The sequence below is a fragment of the Poromitra crassiceps genome, assembly GCF_964638095.1.
Source record: "Poromitra crassiceps genome assembly, chromosome: 6".
Lineage (NCBI taxonomy): Eukaryota > Metazoa > Chordata > Actinopteri > Beryciformes > Melamphaidae > Poromitra > Poromitra crassiceps.
Genome location: NC_139627.1, coordinates 39,615,468 through 39,634,521, shown reverse-complemented (window position 1 = coordinate 39,634,521; position 19,054 = coordinate 39,615,468). Strand labels below are relative to the sequence as shown.

The 19,054-nt window shown below is 43.2% G+C and overlaps 1 protein-coding gene across 1 annotated transcript in view; it reads right to left on the bottom strand.

Annotated features, from left to right (window-relative positions):
• Positions 1-1,992: 1,992 nt before the first annotated feature.
• nalf1b (NALCN channel auxiliary factor 1b) overlaps positions 1,993-19,054 on the bottom strand; it is a gene marked incomplete at both ends in the record, with an annotated part of 148,620 nt that continues 131,558 nt past the window's right edge. The window contains 2 exons of the mRNA XM_083639389.1: positions 1,993-2,294; positions 10,224-10,395. Of these exons, the coding sequence (XP_083495515.1) occupies positions 1,993-2,294; positions 10,224-10,395 (474 nt within the window). The remainder of the gene's footprint in view (positions 2,295-10,223; positions 10,396-19,054) is intronic.

The following is a 19,054-nucleotide window of genomic DNA, read 5'->3' as shown; positions in this document are numbered from 1 at the left end:
TGCTACAACTCTGTTTCCCTGGGAAAACTCCATGAGTGTTAAATGGACTAAAAAACTTCACCCGTCCTTCCATCGGCATGGTGAGTGAATTGACTGAATTTTCATTTTTGGGTGAACGTATCCTTTAACTTCATTGTCATGGGATTTTTCTCTACTTTCGCCTGATTCACTACATTGCATTTAATAGTCTCAAAAACATTATTTTGACTGGATAGTAACTTTAAACTCTTAAAACATAAGTTCAGCTCTTACATCTTGTGCAAGAATGGGAAATAGGGGGACTTTTAGGGTACACGTGTGCAACACACACACACACACACACACACACACACACACACACACACATTCTATAGATACGCAAACCAACACACACACACACACACACGCACACAAACTCGCTGCTAATTGTTTTTTTTACACGTTATCTGTCTTATTTAGCGAAAACAGTTTATTCCTATACGAGAGACCCATAAACAAACACAAAGGATGAGTATTAGAAAGAGAATATGAGTGTGGTATTCCCTAGAGACCCATAAACAAACACAAAGGATGAAGATGAGAAAGAGAATATGAGGGTGTTATTCCATAGAGACCCATAAACAAACACAGAGGATGAAGACGAGAAAGAGAATATGAGGGTGTTATTCCATAGAGACCCATAAACAAACACAAAGGATGAAGATGAGAAAGAGAATATGAGGGTGTTATTCCATAGAGACCCATAAACAAACACAAAGGATGAAGATGAGAAAGAGAATATCAGGGTGTTATTCCATAGAGACCCATAAACAAACACAAAGGATGAAGATGAGAAAGAGAATATGAGGGTGTTATTCCATAGAGACCCATAAACAAACACAAAGGATGAAGATGAGAAAGAGAATATGAGGGTGTTATTCCATAGAGACCCATAAACAAACACAAAGGATGAAGATGAGAAAGAAAATATGAGGGTGTTATTCCATAGAGACCCATAAACAAACACAAAGGATGAAGATGAGAAAGAAAATATGAGGGTGTTATTCCATAGAGACCCATAAACAAACACAGAGGACGAAGATGAGAAAGAGAATATCAGGGTGTTATTCCATAGAGACCCATAAACAAACACAAAGGATGAAGATGAGAAAGAGAATATGAGGGTGTTATTCCATAGAGACCCATAAACAAACACAAAGGATGAAGATGAGAAAGAAAATATGAGGGTGTTATTCCATAGAGACCCATAAACAAACACAAAGGATGAAGATGAGAAAGAGAATATGAGGGTGTTATTCCATAGAGACCCATAAACAAACACAAAGGATGAAGATGAGAAAGAGAATATCAGGGTGTTATTCCATAGAGACCCATAAACAAACACAAAGGATGAAGATGAGAAAGAGAATATCAGTGTGTTATTCCATAGAGACCCATAAACAAACACAAAGGATGAAGATGAGAAAGAGAATATGAGGGTGTTATTCCATAGAGACCCATAAACAAACACAGAGGATGAAGATGAGAAAGAGAATATGAGGGTGTTATTCCATAGAGACCCATAAACAAACACAGAGGACGAAGATGAGAAAGAGAATATGAGGGTGTTATTCCATAGTCAGCCAGTGCAACAGAAAGAAACCAGGAACAGGAACACAGTGTAAAAAAGCGTAGTGAGAGAAACTCAGCCGTGAGGAAGCCGACTCTCCCACTCAACAAAGGCCGTGGCATCGTCCCCTTTTATGCCCAAGGGATTGTTTTAGTCCCTTTGTTTGTCGGTCTGTGTGTTTATCTATTTTGTTTGTCTGTTTACTTTTGATTGATTTTTGTGTCTTTCGTCTCAAAGCGCCCCCTCATTCTCCATTTGCTGGAAAGCGTTGAAGGATGTCCGCAGACAGACACACAGCTCCCAGCCGTTCTCACAAGTGTGGCTGTATTTTTCCACATGGGTTGCCATGGTGAGGGAATCCCCCCCCCCCCCCCCCACACCGCCCCCTCCCCCTGCCAGCTCTATCACTCCTCGTTGGCAGGGCTCTCCTCCAGAGGCGTGATGGCGGGGAGGCCCAGCCCGGTGGCGTTGTGGGACGCGGTGAGGCTGGCCACAGTGTGTAGGAGGACGAGCACCAGCAGGCACAGTTTGAGCCGGCTGTTGCACAGTCTACAGGCTGCCGAGGAGCTGAGGGAGGTGCGGTGCTGGCACGGCGGGTGAGTCCTTTTCAGGGTCCCCCGGGAGCGGTTGTCCACTTTCAAGTCCCACCGCACGTCACAGCACTCGTCACGCGGGTCCATGCCTGACGGATAGTCCTCCAGCAGCCCTGGGGGGTGGGGGACAACATTTAGAGACATACACACACAACTGCCCCTCTCTGCCCAGTGTTGCAGTCAAGTCACTATATCTCCCTTAGACGCCCGGTAGCATCAAGTTGTAATGTTCAATGCCGATAATGTATGTATGTTTTTCCCTTTTTGTTTTTTTGTCTTGTGCCGGGGCCTGTTCATCTGTCTTGTTCATGTAATGATAAAAAAAAAAATGAAAATAAAATATTATAAAAACAATGTCACTATATCTTGAGTCCAAGTCCAAGTCTTGAGTCTCCAGTGTTCAAGTCCGAGTCAGCAAAGAAGAGTCCGAGTCGAGTCCCATTTACCAGACCAAGTCCAGAGTTACTGAACATGAGCGTGAATCCGCATGTAGGTGGAACACACGTCTGCCCTTGCACGAAATTGAACAATGTCACAGTATTAATATAGCTATCAATATCTTATGCCAAATTATTAAAAATAGCAACAACAAAAAAACAGTCTTTATCAATTAACAAGTCCAAGTCCTCGTCTCCAACTTCCATGCATGAATGTTTGAGTCCAAGTCCAGTCCCAGTCCGCAGTGCTCAAGTCCAAGTGGAGTCAACGAGTCGTGAAAATGTGTCCAGGACTCAACTTCAACACTGCCTCTGCCCCATCGCTCCACTTGTTTCTCTCAAAAGAGCACGTTTAAACCCCGCTTGCTTATAGCATCACTGAAGAGCAACAGCAAAGATAAAAGGCAACAGCTATTGATAACAGCAAATTTGAATTCCAACAAGCTACAGTGAAAATATTCCTTTAGAATAGCGGAACCGGCATAAAATTGGTTATTACTTCCTCAGTGAATGAATGAATGAACACATTTTATTTTGGATAATGCAAGACAAACATCCAAGGGAACACTTATTTCCATCATGGTCCCTGGTCTTATAAAACAGGACACACAATAACATAGTAACATCAGGTAAAACGATACAGAACAGTCAAAGGATAAGGAGATAAAAACCAACAAACCATAACACTGGGAGACTCACGTTTTACACTAGTTTGCTCAACAAGAATTTCTTCAGAAGGTTTTTGAAACCATTCAGAGAATTAGCAAACCTAATTTCATTCAGGATTTTGTTCCACTCCTCTCCCCCCGTATAGAGGAACGTACTTCGTCCTACTTTGCTCTTCAGATTGGGCACTTTTAAATCTGCTACACTGGCTCTTGTGTTCCGGCTATAGAGACACTGCAAAACGCGTCATGATTCAGAAGCCACGCCCAAGACGGGGGAAAATACAAGGAAGCACTGCCTGACGACTGCAGCTAGCAAAACAAACCGCGGCTAACCGGGGCGAACGGGGGAACTCTCGTCAGATAGAAATAGTTTTGCAGGGTTTTACAGGGATTTCGACAGTTTTCTTTTTAGATAATGTCAAAAGATTATTTCAGTACACTTCCTCCAACGGAGAGGGAAAGGTACATCGAGAAAATGAACTCAGTTGGCCTGGAGCAGTGTCCCTTTTCATTGCCCAAACAACGCTGGATAAACGATCCCACACAGTGGCCTGAAGTGATATACTATGACATGAGCTTTTAGGCATGTTTAAATTAATGAAAATAACGCTGGTGTAACATCAGAGAGATGGCATCAGACGCGCTGGCGTTCTCCTATGTCACGTAGTTGCACAGAAAGATCATATATATGGAAGATGAACACTCCAACTTACTTCCTTGACAGCTAAATCCACATTTTCTTCTCGCGAATGCTCAATGGCTTCCTTGTTTTGCTCGGGACTACAAAATGACGCTGGTGAATGGGAGTGAACAGAGCGATTTCCCCCGTGATGGGCGTGGCCTATTTCATGTCTCTATGGATGTCACATGGACAAAGGTCATGTAATATTTTATAAACCATGATAAGTTTCAACTGTTGAACTCTGCTTTCAACTGGGAGCCAATTCAACTCTTTAAAACAGCTCCTGTTTTGTGCCATGCAGCAGATTTCTCACCAAGTCTGACCCGATGACACACAATGTAAAATACAGTAGAAGCTGCCAATCTTCTCACCAGTGTGTTTTTTACAGAAATTATTGTCTACTAATGTCACAAAATGTCTACTAATGTTACAAACTGGTAATGATTTATTAAAGAGGACCTGAAACTAGAGGTCTTCGGGTATGCCCGACCCCCCGAATACCCGAGGTTCCGACCCGGACCCGGCCGGGTCTGAGTCCATTCAAAAGAAGTGCCTCCGGGTCTGGGTCGGTTCCGGTAGCGATTGTCACGGGTCTCGGGGCTCTGACAGTGAAATGCCGGGTCCAATAAGACCCGAGTGGACCCGGCGATCAGCGCTGATCACGAGAGAAACGCATCAAAACAGCACACGTGAGGCTTGTTGTCACAAACTGCAAGTAAATCCATAGAGAAAATAACTAGCAAAGAGCGTTCCCATCTGCAATGAAAATTACTTCCTCGTTTACATGAGGCGCATGTGACCACATGCGTACACATGCGCACACATGCGCCTCAGGCAAACGAGGAAGTGATTTTCATTGCAGAGAGGTAACCCTCTTGCTGGCTCCTCTCGCTATGGATTTAATTGAAGATGACTGTTTCCTGTACTTTTGGATTATTATTCGATGATCGCATGGTGAGTACACAAGTCACAACATGTATGTGATTGTTTCTAGCGCTGTTGTGTGTGTTTTTGGGCGAAGGAAGGGCGGGAGCATAGAGAGACTGCCACTGTACTATCTAACTAGCGTTAGGCAGCATCAACCAGGGGAGAATGCTATAACGTTAGTTAATAAAGATGCACAAAGTTTAATTTGATATACAACTTGTAGCACTTAACAAGGAACTTTGACGTCGACACCACTAGTCTCTGCCTAGGTATTTCTCGGATCTGAACGGGGCCGGGTCTCAGATTTCTAATAATAGACGGGTCCACTCCGGGTCCGGGTCCGACATTTATCGGTTCTGAACGGGACCGGGTCTCAGATGTCTAATAATAGACGGGTCCATTACGGGTTCGGGCACAAATTCCCCGGGTCCATTAGGGTCCGGGTCCGTGATTTTGGACCCGTGAAGACCTCTACCTGAAACATTTGATCATATAACTCTAGTTAATTTGCAGTTCTTGCTGTTCTTTGCATTTCACTTTTGCGCCAACTAGGGCGCTCCTATAATGTCACAGGTTAACTGTAGAGTAGAGTAGAGTAGAGTACAGTACAGTACAGTACAGTACAGTAGAGTACAGTACAGTACAGTAGAGTAGAGTACAGTACAGTACAGTAGAGTAGAGTAGAGTACAGTACAGTAGAGTACAGTACAGTACAGTACAGTACAGTACAGTAGAGTACAGTACAGTAGAGTAGAGTACAGTACAGTACAGTACAGTAGAGTAGAGTACAGTAGAGTAGAGTACAGTACAGTAGAGTGCAGTACAGTACAGTACAGTACAGTAGAGTACAGTACAGTACAGTACAGTAGAGTACAGTACAGTAGAGTACAGTAGAGTAGAGTAGAGTACAGTACAGTAGAGTACAGTACAGTACAGTACAGTAGGGTACAGTACAGTAGAGTAGAGTACAGTACAGTACAGTAGAGTGCAGTACAGTACAGTACAGTACAGTACAGTAGAGTACAGTACAGTAGAGTAGAGTACAGTAGAGTACAGTACAGTACAGTACAGTACAGTACAGTACAGTAGAGTACAGTACAGTACATCACAGTAGAGTACAGTACAGTACAGTAGAGTAGAGTACAGTACAGTAGAGTACAGTACAGTACAGTACAGTACAGTACAGTAGAGTACAGTACAGTACATCACAGTACAGTAGAGTAGAGTAGAGTAGAGTACAGTACAGTAGAGTACAGTACAGTACAGTAGAGTAGAGTGCAGTACAGTACAGTAGGGTACAGTACAGTACAGCACAGTACAGTAGAGTAGAGTACAGTACAGTACAGTACAGTACAGTAGAGTAGAGTACAGTACAGTAGAGTACAGTACAGTAGAGTGCAGTACAGTACAGTACACTACAGTAGAGTACAGTACAGTACAGTAGAGTAGAGTACAGTAGAGTAGAGTAGAGTAGAGTAGAGTACAGTAGAGTAGAGTACAGTACAGTACAGTAGAGTACAGTACAGTAGAGTGCAGTACAGTACAGTAGGGTACAGTACAGTACAGTAGAGTACAGTACAGTACAGTGCAGTACAGTACAGTACAGTACAGTACAGTACAGTACAGTACAGTACAGTACAGTGCAGTAGAGTAGAGTACAGTACAGTACAGTACAGTAGAGTACAGTACAGTAGAGTAGAGTAGAGTGCAGTACAGTACAGTACAGTACAGTACAGTAGAGTAGAGTGCAGTACAGTACAGTATAGTAGAGTACAGTACAGTACAGTACAGTACAGTACAGTAGAGTAGAGTGCAGTACAGTACAGTAGAGTAGAGTGCAGTACAGTACAGTACAGTACAGTATAGTAGAGTACAGTACAGTACAGTACAGTACAGTACAGTAGAGTACAGTAGAGTAGAGTAGAGTGCAGTAGCGTAGAGTAGAGTAGTGGAGTACAGGCTAGTTAAGTGTTGGTAGTAAGGATTTTGAATTCTAATAGGCTCACAACAGTATACTGTTGTGTTTGTGACTTGGATTGTGGTTCAAAATCCTTAGTGTACTGTACAGTCAACCTAGTGACATAAGCAGCACCCTAGTTGGCGAAAAGCTGAAATGTTCATCTTTCTAGCAAATCGAGGTAAATGTCAGACTTGAAAGCAGTGTCCTTCTATCTTGTCGGAGGTGAAAAGCAAATGAACTAAGGCCATGTCCACACGGAGACGGAAGCTATCTTTTTTTTTTTCGTTTCAGAAAAGTTTTCCATAAACATGGAAACGTTTCAAGAAATGTGTGTATCCACATGAAACCATTGAAACCGCTGTAGAATAACAGAGAAAGACAATCTCGTCAATAATGGCATACAACCTCTAGGGGCGCACAGTCTATAATGTGTATCTCACTGTAGCAGCAGCTTAAACCCTTGGCTTTGCGGGGAGGTTTGCCATGTCGATGAATAAAATGATGAAACCTACAGTATACAGGCAAATGCAGAGCTGTTCAGCAGGGCTGATGGTCTCCCTGTAGCCTACAATATAGAACGTTAACTATCGGTGACATTCCTGATATCATCCACTTCCATGATCTTTAGACATGTTGCAAACACATCCCAGCGTATTGGCCGCTCCTGCACATCACAGCACAGGCTAAATGATGCAACATAAATATACATTATATAAACTCATGGCATAAATGTGTTTTTATTGGAAAAAGTCGCGTCAAGTAAGCTAAAGTCTTGTTGGAGTGGACACGAGCGGATATCAAAGACATCACAGTGCAACCGCGTGTTCCTCAAACCTCTCACTTCCCTATTCACGTTGTATTTACGAGGGCTATATATAGGGCAAGAGAGTATGTTGGTTACACTCAGGGTTTAGATTTAATTTCATTTCATTTTGTCCAATATTAAAATATTCCAGAATTGCATGTTGTATTAAAAATAAATATAATTTCTATCTAACACGTTAAGCCTGATTTTGTTTGTGTTATTGTAAAAATGTAGCCGCCGCTAAGCCTTCTGGGAAATATCCGATGAAGGGAGGGGAGGGGTGGATGGGTAGAGTCAGCTGTGTGGAGCCCTGAGGATGTTGTAGGCTACACGCTGTTCTCCGTGTCCACTTGTTGCTGACGGTGGTAATAGAGGAGCATTATATTTTGCTGCAAGATCCCCACTGCTGTGCAAATTTTTATATTATTTGGTAACGAACGTTACTGCCATGATTGTTATTGTTGCTGGTGGAGAGAGGTGGGGCTATGGCGTCATCGTTTCAGGAAAGATGCATATGGGTTGTAAACACGGAAATGCAAGGGTGGCGTCTTCAGATTTAATCACTCTGGGACCCGTTTTGAAAAATTAGCGTATACGGCCAGAACGTATAGTCCCAGAACGCGGTTCCATCTGGACGAAACGGCTATATGACAAAAAACTTTAGCGGATACACCTAAAGTCGTCTCCGTGTGGACATGGCCTAAGAGTCATGTGATCAAATGTTTCATGTCCTGTCATGTTGCACCTTTGACATCTGTATAGCTGGGGATATTCTGCCCAATCGTACCCATGCTCATTCAAACTACTCTAGTGTTCTTATCAGGTGCACATTGCAGGAGAAACAGACTGCAGACACAGGTTCTGTGTCACTTTTGACCTTCAGCTCTACCAACCTTTAAACACAGGGATCACACAGATATCAATAGTTCAAGCAAGACAGGGGCTGAAAAGTTGAAAACACAAACAACAGAATAACACTCTGACATCAGAAGCAAAGCTGGCTTTGTCAGGGACCGTGTGCATGCTAATGTGAGGAGTGAACTTTGAAGATGGCTAAGTCTGTTAGCACTCAGCACAGTTTGACTGTAAAGAGCTTACGTCTGACAAGAGGGAGCATGTAATTAGTGTAGTGCATTAATCTGACATGGTTTGCACACGCGCGTGCGTGCGCACACACACACATACACACACACACACACACACACACACACACACACACCCTGCAGCGACAAAGACAAAATGAAAAGCTGCAGCTGCTGTCATTACCCTCACTTACTCATTCACCCAAATACTTCACTCTCTTACAATATTTACTAGCTTCCCCTCATATTCAGTACAGGTTTCCACTCACATCTACGGCAGGGATATTACATACATTGTTGTTATGGCCGATAACCGACATATGCCGATGTCGATATGATCTGTATAAAAACACATTTCTATGATAATCAAATTTTGTACATACTGAACAACACATGTAAACACAGTGAATTTGGAAAAGTAATACATTTCTTTATTACCAAAACATTTGGAAAAGCCCATAAATCATAGATTTAGTGCAGCAGTTTTCAAACTGTGAGGTGCACCTCCCCTGGGGGGGCGGAAGAGATATGATTGCCGATATATTGTGCATCCCTAATCCATGGTAAGCTTACTACATATAAAGAAAAGAAAAAACACATTTTGGCATTAGTTGTTATGGCTGTACTGGACACGTGTGTCACAACTGTCATCTCAATGCCGTAGCAAAAGCAGGTCAGTCTTAATTACACATATCAGTTCAAATAATCAATATTATAAAGTGACCAAAAAGTGAACCCAGCAGTCTTTCTTCAACCGTTTGCTCATCCTGAATGCAGTCTGTCAACATGACCACCAGAGGGCAACATCAACATTTGATGTGTGTGTGTCTGTGTGTGTGCCTTTGTGTGTGAGGCGGATAAGGAGGGTAAGAGCTGCATTCAGTAACACTAAGCCAAGACCTGGAGATTGTTACAATGATGTACTGTTCAACACAGTGCACAAAAACACACTGTTACATTGTTCCTTTAGGAAACTGCCTCTTGGTGCAACATCAATCAAGTGGTGCAATATGGAACCTGACTGGACTGTATTTGAATTTGCCTTACTTGGACAACGTGAGGCCAATTAAGGCACTACAGACACTGCACAGACTTACCCCGAAACCCTTATGTGTGTGGTGCCCTTTTAACTTTAACTTTTAATTTTTAACTTCAACTTTTACTATTCGGTTGTGTTTTAAGACATGTAGTCTTGTTTGTCCCTGCAAGTACACAGTCTTGGAGTGGCTGCGGCCCTAATTTCACTGCAAAATGACTACTGAAAAGATATTCACTCAAATCGTGAATCTTGATTCTTGGATCCCCATGTCTGGATGGTGAGTATAGTGATTAGACAAAACATCTCACTGCATGCGACTTCCACTGTCCATCATCTGTGGTCATAACCTCAACTGCTCACTGGATAAATAAATAAAGGTCAAAACCAAACCAAAATAAAGTAGCAATCAAAACAGAGAAAATGCATAAGTGTACTTATGTACCTGTGCATATAAAACTGGGGCTGCCTCCGTGGATGAGATCGTCATTGTCGGGCAGGATGAAGGGGCACCGCTGCTGCACCTCCAGACAGTACTGACCACAGGGGATCTTCTTACTGCAGAGCACCTGGGTGGTCTGGAAATACTGAGAACACAGCCAGGGCTTATACACCATCTAGGCAGGAGACAGAGAGATAAGGACAGGGTGTGTGGGGGGGGGGGGGGGCAGAGAGAGTGCATTGACGAGTTAGAGAAGGCGGCATTTGATGACGCGCACACATACACACACATGATCCATGACCTCTACAGCTATCGATTGGCCAGGATTGATTGGACTTCCTGGTAATGTCCAATGGATGTGGTTGTTGCTGGGAGGTCATCACTTTGTCAGAGTCTACAACTGAGCACGGCTGTGCCTGCATTTCACAAGCCGCTGTGTTATGGGAAAGATAACTTCTTTGTTTTGTGATGATCACATGGTGGAATTGATGGTTTGGTACTTTGGTCACCACCATGAATCGAGAACCGAGAGCAACTGTGATTTATTTCATAAGTTGTTTGGATGAGTAAGTCTGAGGAAAATCACAAAAAGGAACACGTTTTTTTTTTTTTTTTTCTAAATGAGAATGATTTTACCTCAAATTTAAAAAGTTAAATAATACCTGGAGCTACATTGAAGCTGATGGTTGTATTTTGATTTCTGCTTTTGTTTGTCCATCTTCTCAACTCTACAAATTTACAACCGAGGATAAATTATTCACTTAGCACCTTATTTTTGGGCCTTTCATGCGATAAGGTGGCCGCCTCATAGTGTGGTGCTATCAGCTGTCAACTTGTGTGTTTCTTAAGTCTCAGAGTGGCTGTGGTCATTAGCCAGTGGTTTCTGTCAATCACTCCAGGGAGTGTTAGACGAGTTAGCGCCTGCTGCGGGCTAACCATCACGCCCGAACACAGCACCCAATTACAGATCATGTCACTCCTCCGTGTGTGTGTGTGTGTGTGTGTGTGTGTGTGTGTGTGTGTGTGTGTGTGTGTGTGTGTGTGTGTGTGTGTGTGTGTGTGTGTGTGTGTGTGTGTGTGTATGTGTGTGTGTGTGTGTGTGTGTGTGTGTGTGTGCACGCGTGCGTGCGTGCGTGTGTGCACACAGATCAGAAAAGACAGATCAAGTGACAGGGCTCAACACTAACTTTTAAAAGTTTCTGCAGGTTTGGTTGCCGAAACTGAAAATATGGTTGTCATTTTTAGTCACCTTATATATTTGAGTAATTAAGATACTATGCAGTTATAGTATATGTCGGCTTAATAATGAAGATGTAAGATTTCCTATCTTCATTCATTCACTTCACAGCTGTGTGTAGGCTTCAAATATAACTGCAGTAATAGATTCACTCTGATAGTTTCTCTTCTGTGTGCAAGGATTTCATTTGTCTCATATGTGTCATTCAATCGAGACTGTGAACATTAATGCCTTACGTCAGGCATGACCAAAGTCCGGTCCAGGGGCCAATTGTGGCCCGCGGACCGATTTTAAATGGCTCGCGGCTTGTCTCTCAAAATATACTTTATGTGGCCCACAACGCAGGCGGCACTAATGTTTTCAGACAGTAAACAAAATCCTTAGAGTACAATTGTGTTGTATGTGATTTTCTTAATAACCCATATGATGCGAGAAGCAGCTGGCCCTGTTCATATCAGAATGCATTTAGTGACAGGTGGTAATGCAGATATTGGATTTTGCTCGTACTGCCACCTGATCTCGCTGGTCAATGTTGGATGTGGTCAGTTCACAGTTTACAAGAGGATTTGGGGTGGGAGAACACACAGCACAATATACCCTATTGATGAATATCAATATAACAGGTTTGTATAAAAAAAAAAAATCATCAGCAATGTAAGGTAGAAAACAATATAATGCTTTGTGGGTTGGGACAGAACACAGGCTTAAATTGAATTCTGAATTGAATTCTGCACTGCTGGATACAATCCAGCCACGGTGTGCACAATAAGCAATGTAAAGAGATGGAGAGGAGGACTAGGACAAATAATGCAGGCACAAAATGAATAAATACACCCCAAGAGATGAATAACAGACATTTTGAGGCCACGTTTGGCTCTTCTCACAGAAACATTTGGATAACAGCTGTCAACAAGTCTGAAAACAAATGACAAGGTGATGGTGAGATCAGAAATGGCTAATGTTAGCTTCACCTATTCGTTCGTGGGCTTATTCCCGAAAACCTATCAGTCCCCACTTCAGTTGCTGCCATTTTGTCCTGCATTTCTGTATCAACCCCTGTTGTCATTGTTCCTTGATTTGACAAGGCATCAGTAAGATATGTTTTGTTTTACAAAATAGTCTGTCAAGCAGGTACCTTAATTCAAATTAGGAAACAATGAATGCATGAAAACAGTCTCAGAGAAGCTGTTCTTTGATGTACGTTTTCATTATTGAGCATTGAGTGACAGTTTAACCGTTAACCGACACGTCATTTGTGCATGAATGACATCACTGGTCCACAACTTAACTCAAATCAACTCTCAATACCTTTCAAACTAACTGAATGCCTGCAAAACTCAACTTTTTACAGTTTTCAGATAGGGGGGATCTACCCTGACTTCACGGAGAATCAGTTGTCTGACGTCTGACCCAAAACACAACAGTGTTGTGCAGCTGGAATGCTTTGAAGGTCGGAGGTGGGACTTTTCAACTGGGAAATCCATACCTCTGAGGTGTCTGGAATGCAGCATAAGAGCATATCTACGTGGTCAGGGATGTGTCCAGTGTGCAGCCTCGTGACAGTAGTAGGCTACATCCGCTGAAACACACGCTCCACCCTAAATAGTACATTTTAATCTTGTCAGTCAATGGTTAACGATCGGTTAACAAGGGCTCTGCTGTTGGTCAGAAAAATTTAAATAATTTTCACCATTCCTAGTTGTAATAGCTAAGCTTAATTGTTTCCACGGTAATGTGCTTGACTTTTAAATTGATAGGTTTGTTAGATTAGAATGTAATCAATGAACGATTTCAGATTTAATTTGAGCTCAAAACTTGAAAGAAGAGCCGATGCACACCCTCACAGTCTTAAGGATAGGTGCGTCGGAGGATAGGGTCCATAATCCAGTAATTGGCAAACTTTAATGTAACAACGTTTCGGTCGATCAGACCTTCATCAGGAAAAAATTTAATTTGATTTAATTTGAGAAAATCCAGTTGAAGAATCCTGATCTGTTTTGGCTGTCAGAAGGTCATATGTTGAGTTGGCTTTTTGATAAGGAAATTTTTGTTTTAGCCAGATTTATAGAAAAATTTCAAAGTCTCTTTATTGAATATTCTCTTGGCAGTTTATGTAACTGAAATACGAGAATATTTACAATGGATAAAATCAATGGAGTACAACATAAAAATATAAAAACCACAATTTAGAATAAAATAATAATAAATTGGTGAATCTTCTGTATTTTATCAACAGTCTATGGCAGTGATGAGTAGGGCTGTTCATTCTATATTATTTGGCATTCAGGAGAGATGTGAGGAATGGGATGGGTGATTTTTCATATCTTTTTGTTCTTGTTTTGGGCATGTTGAGTTGGGTACTGTTTCTGGTTTGGCAGTTTGATGTGTGGGCTCTGGTAGGTGGCAGCCAGGCTCTGAAGGGGGAATCCAGAATCCAAAATGCCTGGCGACTAAGACAGGGAACATTGTACCCAGTATAATTGTATCTGGAAAGTGAATGTCTCAGTGAAATGCCCTTTCTTCTCTTGATTCTGTACAAAGGTATATTATGATTTGTTGTGTAGCCATCTTGGCTATTGGCTATTGTAAATATGATATAGTGCCTTGTAAGCCCATATGGGCTGGGCACCCAGGTGCATGACACTTAAATAAAAATATCAATCAATCAATCAATCATGTAATAATTTTAGTTTAAAATGTTCAAGCTATCTGGATGATTCACACACACACACACACACACACACACACACACACACACACATGCACACACACACACGCTGCCATGCACACACACACACGCGCACACACACACACACACACACACACACACACACACACACACACACACACACACACACACACAAACACACATTGCCCTTCTCTCTAATCTTCTAATCTGCTATCACTGTCTGAATGTCACAGTATAAATGTGGTCACATGACCACCCTGATGGCACATCCTTTAGAGCAGAGGTTCTCAAATGTTTTTCAGCCAAGGACCCCTTACAAGATAGAAAATATACCGGGGACCCCCTCATTCTGATTTGTGATTTTGGGCTAAGCTTAATTGTTTCCACGGTAATTCCAATTCCACGGCTTGACTTTTAAATTGATAGGTTTGTTAGATTAGAAGGTAATCAATGAACCATTTTAGATTTAAAGCATAAAATATTTCCGTTGAACTATGAAGCTTTTGCAACAACAACAAACGTTTTTATTTTTATTTTCCTGGAAACTTTTCCACTTTCCTTGCAAAGTGCCACAGACCCCTGGGGGTCCCCGGACCCCCATTTGAGAACCACTGCTTTAGAGATACTATAGAGCTCATTTATTATCACCACACTGCGAGCTGTGAGTATGCATGTGGATATCAGCGTTGTATGAGAGTGTTGGCACGGTTGTCTTTTGCATTTGATTTGTGCAACACATTTTCCATTTCATATCTGGTGCTTGCTCAGCCTTAGCTGTCCAAGCGGAGAGATAGAGACCAACTGGGCTTTCCTCTCGTTCAGCACTGTTTCATATTACACGCACATTCATTGTCAGTGGGGGTGAGTGTCAACTCCTATCTGTTTAGGTATTTATCACCCATTCCTCCGACTCAGCAGAATCTCATATTACAATGTCAAAGTCAAAGCTTATCTGGCCTGTTCCCCTGAGGCGTATACATGGATCAGGAATCTGGTTGGATAATCAATAACATCACAACCAAAGAGATTATCTTTAAATAGCAGCTAAAGGCCAGTTAAACCCCCTAGCTTTGATTAACCCATTGATACCTGATGCAGCATTTGCGTGTATATCCCTCATTTGTGTGTGTATCGCGGTTCGTGGTCTTAAAGGGATACACACACAAATGCTGCATCAGGTATCAATGGGCTAAGTCCTAAACCGTTTTCACACCGGGAAATGACCAGAAAGCGGTGTAATGCCTTCACGTGTGAAAGTTGTTTTCCGGTATAAGCGCGACCCCGTCATCGGGGACATTTCACCAGTTCGGAGGTTGTCATAAGAGCGGTATGTCTGCTTCATGTGTGGGCGTGCCGATTTCCCCCCTCCCCTCTCTGCTCGAGAGAGGCCAGTCCTTCAGTCCTCCGCACTTCGCAGCAGCCCGACACAGGACAGACACAGCGAAAATTGCAAGCCGCCCAACGCTTGTATGTAGAGAAAGCAAATGCACGAAGCGAAATGTGGAAGTATTTTGCTTACGTTGCTGACAGCGAAGGCAAGCCCCTGGACACATCAAACGAAGCCAGTCTGTAAAAAATGCTTCAACGCGACGCAGGTGAACGGATAAACATCGAACCAGCCAGGCTATTTCTCTCAGACAGGGATCCCAACGTCTTCAAAGACTTCAGTTCAAAGACTGGTTAGTGAATGTGAAGGATACATGCCCTCTTAAGTCAAACGAGTGTGATTTATTGTGTGACAAGCGAACTCATTTCACCATCAGAGTTTTGCCGACCCCCAAAATAAGGACGATTCCCCATCCAAGTGCACACGTCACTCCCCACCCGCTCCGCAGTGCCGCCCCGCCCCCCAAAATACAGGCTATTTGACGGCTATATTCACACATGTGAGCGCTCAGGTGTGAAGGGAAATTCCGGGAAATGGCCGATATTGATTTACAGGCAATGTTCCTGTACGCATGTGTGAAAACGACTCTAGAAAGGGCCTCTGACATGCAGCTGTCATTTGGCCACTCTTGTCTCCCAAAACAGTCAGTTTCACATCTCCTAAGGCACATGTGTCAAACTCAAGGCCCGGCGTCCAAATCCGGCCCGGCACCTCATTTCATGTGGCCCGCGAGAGCTAGCAAAGAATACAATTTGCACAATAAAAGCCTGCCCGCTCCTGTAGGTTCTCCCTGTACGACATCCGCAAAATCCGTCCGTTTTCTCACCAGGGAAGTGACACAACTCCTGGTCCAGGCACTTGTCATCTCCCGCCTGGACTACTGCAATGTTCTTCTGGCTGGGCTACATGCTTCGGCCATCCGACCGCTACAGGTAATTCAGAATGCTGCAGCCCGTCTGCTGTTCAACCAGTGTAGGAATTTAGCCAGGGGCAAGGGCAAAAATGCCCCTGAAGAAATCTCAGAATGCCCCTAAAAACCATGATCCAGGGGCAAAAATTGCCCCCAAGATTTTGATTATTTTCTTTCCATTTCCTTCTCTAACACACACTCAGCAGCACCTACAAGCTGGTTGCCAGAAGAAGACGAAGAACAACAACAACAACACACTCACACAAACAGCGCTGTTGTTCACACTAGGCCCCACCTTTTTTGGCTTGTGACCACACTTTAACGTTGCTAAAATCTAGGGACCCCCCAGACGTTCACATTTGGGTACAACATTGGTAATATCATCAGTGATCTGGCCTGGACTGGGACTGGGACTGGGACTGGGACTGGGACTGGGACTGGGACTGGGACTGGGACTGGGACTGGGACTGGGACAACAAACTGGCCCACCACAATCGATCACACACCACGACCCACCTTCACGCTCCCCTGAATATGTATAAACCATCTGTGCCTCTCTCTAAAAACACTAAAGCTGTGTAATGAGTAAAAGGGAATATAAATAGAGATTAAGAGAGAGGAAACATGATACTGTAAATACTTTCAAAAATGTCTATAACAGAAGGCTCTAATGTCCTCCTGCTCCTTGCTCTCCTCACTCTCCCTGACACTCCTCCTGGCTCAACGACACATGAGGAGAGACACTACTGGCCGAGGTTTTAACATAATGACACAATCAGGTGCAGAATTATTGGAGCAAAAACAAAAAATAAAAAGCGTGAAAAAAGATGAATTTTCGATCCCCCCCCTTCCCCCCTTATTCTTTGTTTTTGCTCAAAGTAAAATGTTTACGATTCAGTAGGTCGCTGGTTGGCTTGGTTCCAGCCTTAAAATGTGTTATATAAGGACTTTTTGAAATGCCTATGGAGAAAATGAATGGGGAACTCTCTTCCAGGACAGGAGACGTCACGTGACTGTTCAGCTCTATAAAAGTATATTCTACAACATACTTTGGACAAGTTATCTGAAGTCTCTCCTGAAACATTTGATTGAGTGTTTGAAGATCCAATCATCACTAAAGCATATGTCATGCCAGAGAGCCAATAAAAGAAATGCAATGATCAAAGTTGTCACATTGACATTTAAGGTGTTGATTGAGTCGGGGACAGTTGCCTTGCCGATGCGCACAGAGATCAATGACGCACAGAAGAAAACGCCGTCTTGGGTGGGCACTTGGAATAAGCCTTGGAACAATTGTCTGATGTCCGAAGTCATACAATTCTTGCAAGGCTTATTCCAAGTGCATGGATCTGCCCAGCCAGGCAGACAGCAGACACCCCTTCTGCTTACCACAAGTTATACTCTCCCTCCACTCTCACCTTCATCTCTCTCCCTCTCCTCATCCTCCTCACTGTGTACATGGGTGCTGCAGCAAACATACCAGTAAGTTTGGCACATTTGGCAGCATTATGCCTGAAGGGCTTGACTTTTTTCAGCCCGCAATTTCTCCATGCCTCCCTTGCATTTTGTCATATTAATTTTGGTGCTCTGCAGGGAGGGGTTTGTGATTGGGCCAGCCCAGTGTCTGTCAATTATGGGGGGAAGGGACAGGGGACAATGGGCCTAATACCTGTTTTATGGGCTGGTCAGGCAAAAAATAAGAATTGCCTGACCGGCCCATTAGGCATGTCGGCCCACCGGGAAAATGCCCGGTATGCCGGATGGCCAGTCCAGCCCTGCATAAGCGTGACATCATCAATGATGTCACATGGTATGCTGACTTTTTTCCTCTGAATTCTGACTTTAATCTGAGAGTTCTGACTTTTTTTATTCTCAGAATCCTGATTTAAACTCAGAACTCAAACACATTTTTCGCATGTGGCCCTAATCCTTATTTCCTACACTGGGTTCAACCAACCTAAATTCTCTCATGTCACTCCCATCTTCTTTGACCTTCGCTGGCTTCCCATCTTGGCATGCATCAAATTCAAGACACTGGTACTGGCCTACAGGGCAGTCCACCAGACAGCTCCTCCATATCTGCAATCTATGGTCAGGTTCCAAACATCGCATCGCTCCCTCCGCTCCTCCACCCGTCCAGATCGCCTCGCCCCTCCACCGCTCAAAAGTCCCTGCTGGCACCACAATGGTGGAATGAGCTCTCCCCTTCGGTCAGAACGGCCAAATCGCTGCCCATCTTTTGGCGGAGACTAAAAGCTCACCTTTTCAGGCTACACCTGGGCCCTTCTTGAACTAACATCTTTTCATAAAAATAAAAAAAACTACTAATGTTACTTATTGCTTCTCAAACGACTTACTAATGTTACATGTGCTGTCATTGATTGTGTTGCATAGTTGTTTTCTGTACTGTTGACAAAATGTGATATTGTAAGTCGCTTTGGACAAAAGCGTCTGCTAAATGACATAATGTAATGTAAGATTGTTAAATTCTTTTTATTGATAGTGCTTAGCTAGATTTAGCTAGACCGATTCTCTGTAAAGCCCTCTGAGACATGCTTGTGAGCTAGGGCTATACAAATAAATCTGATTTGACTTGACTTGGCTGCCTTAA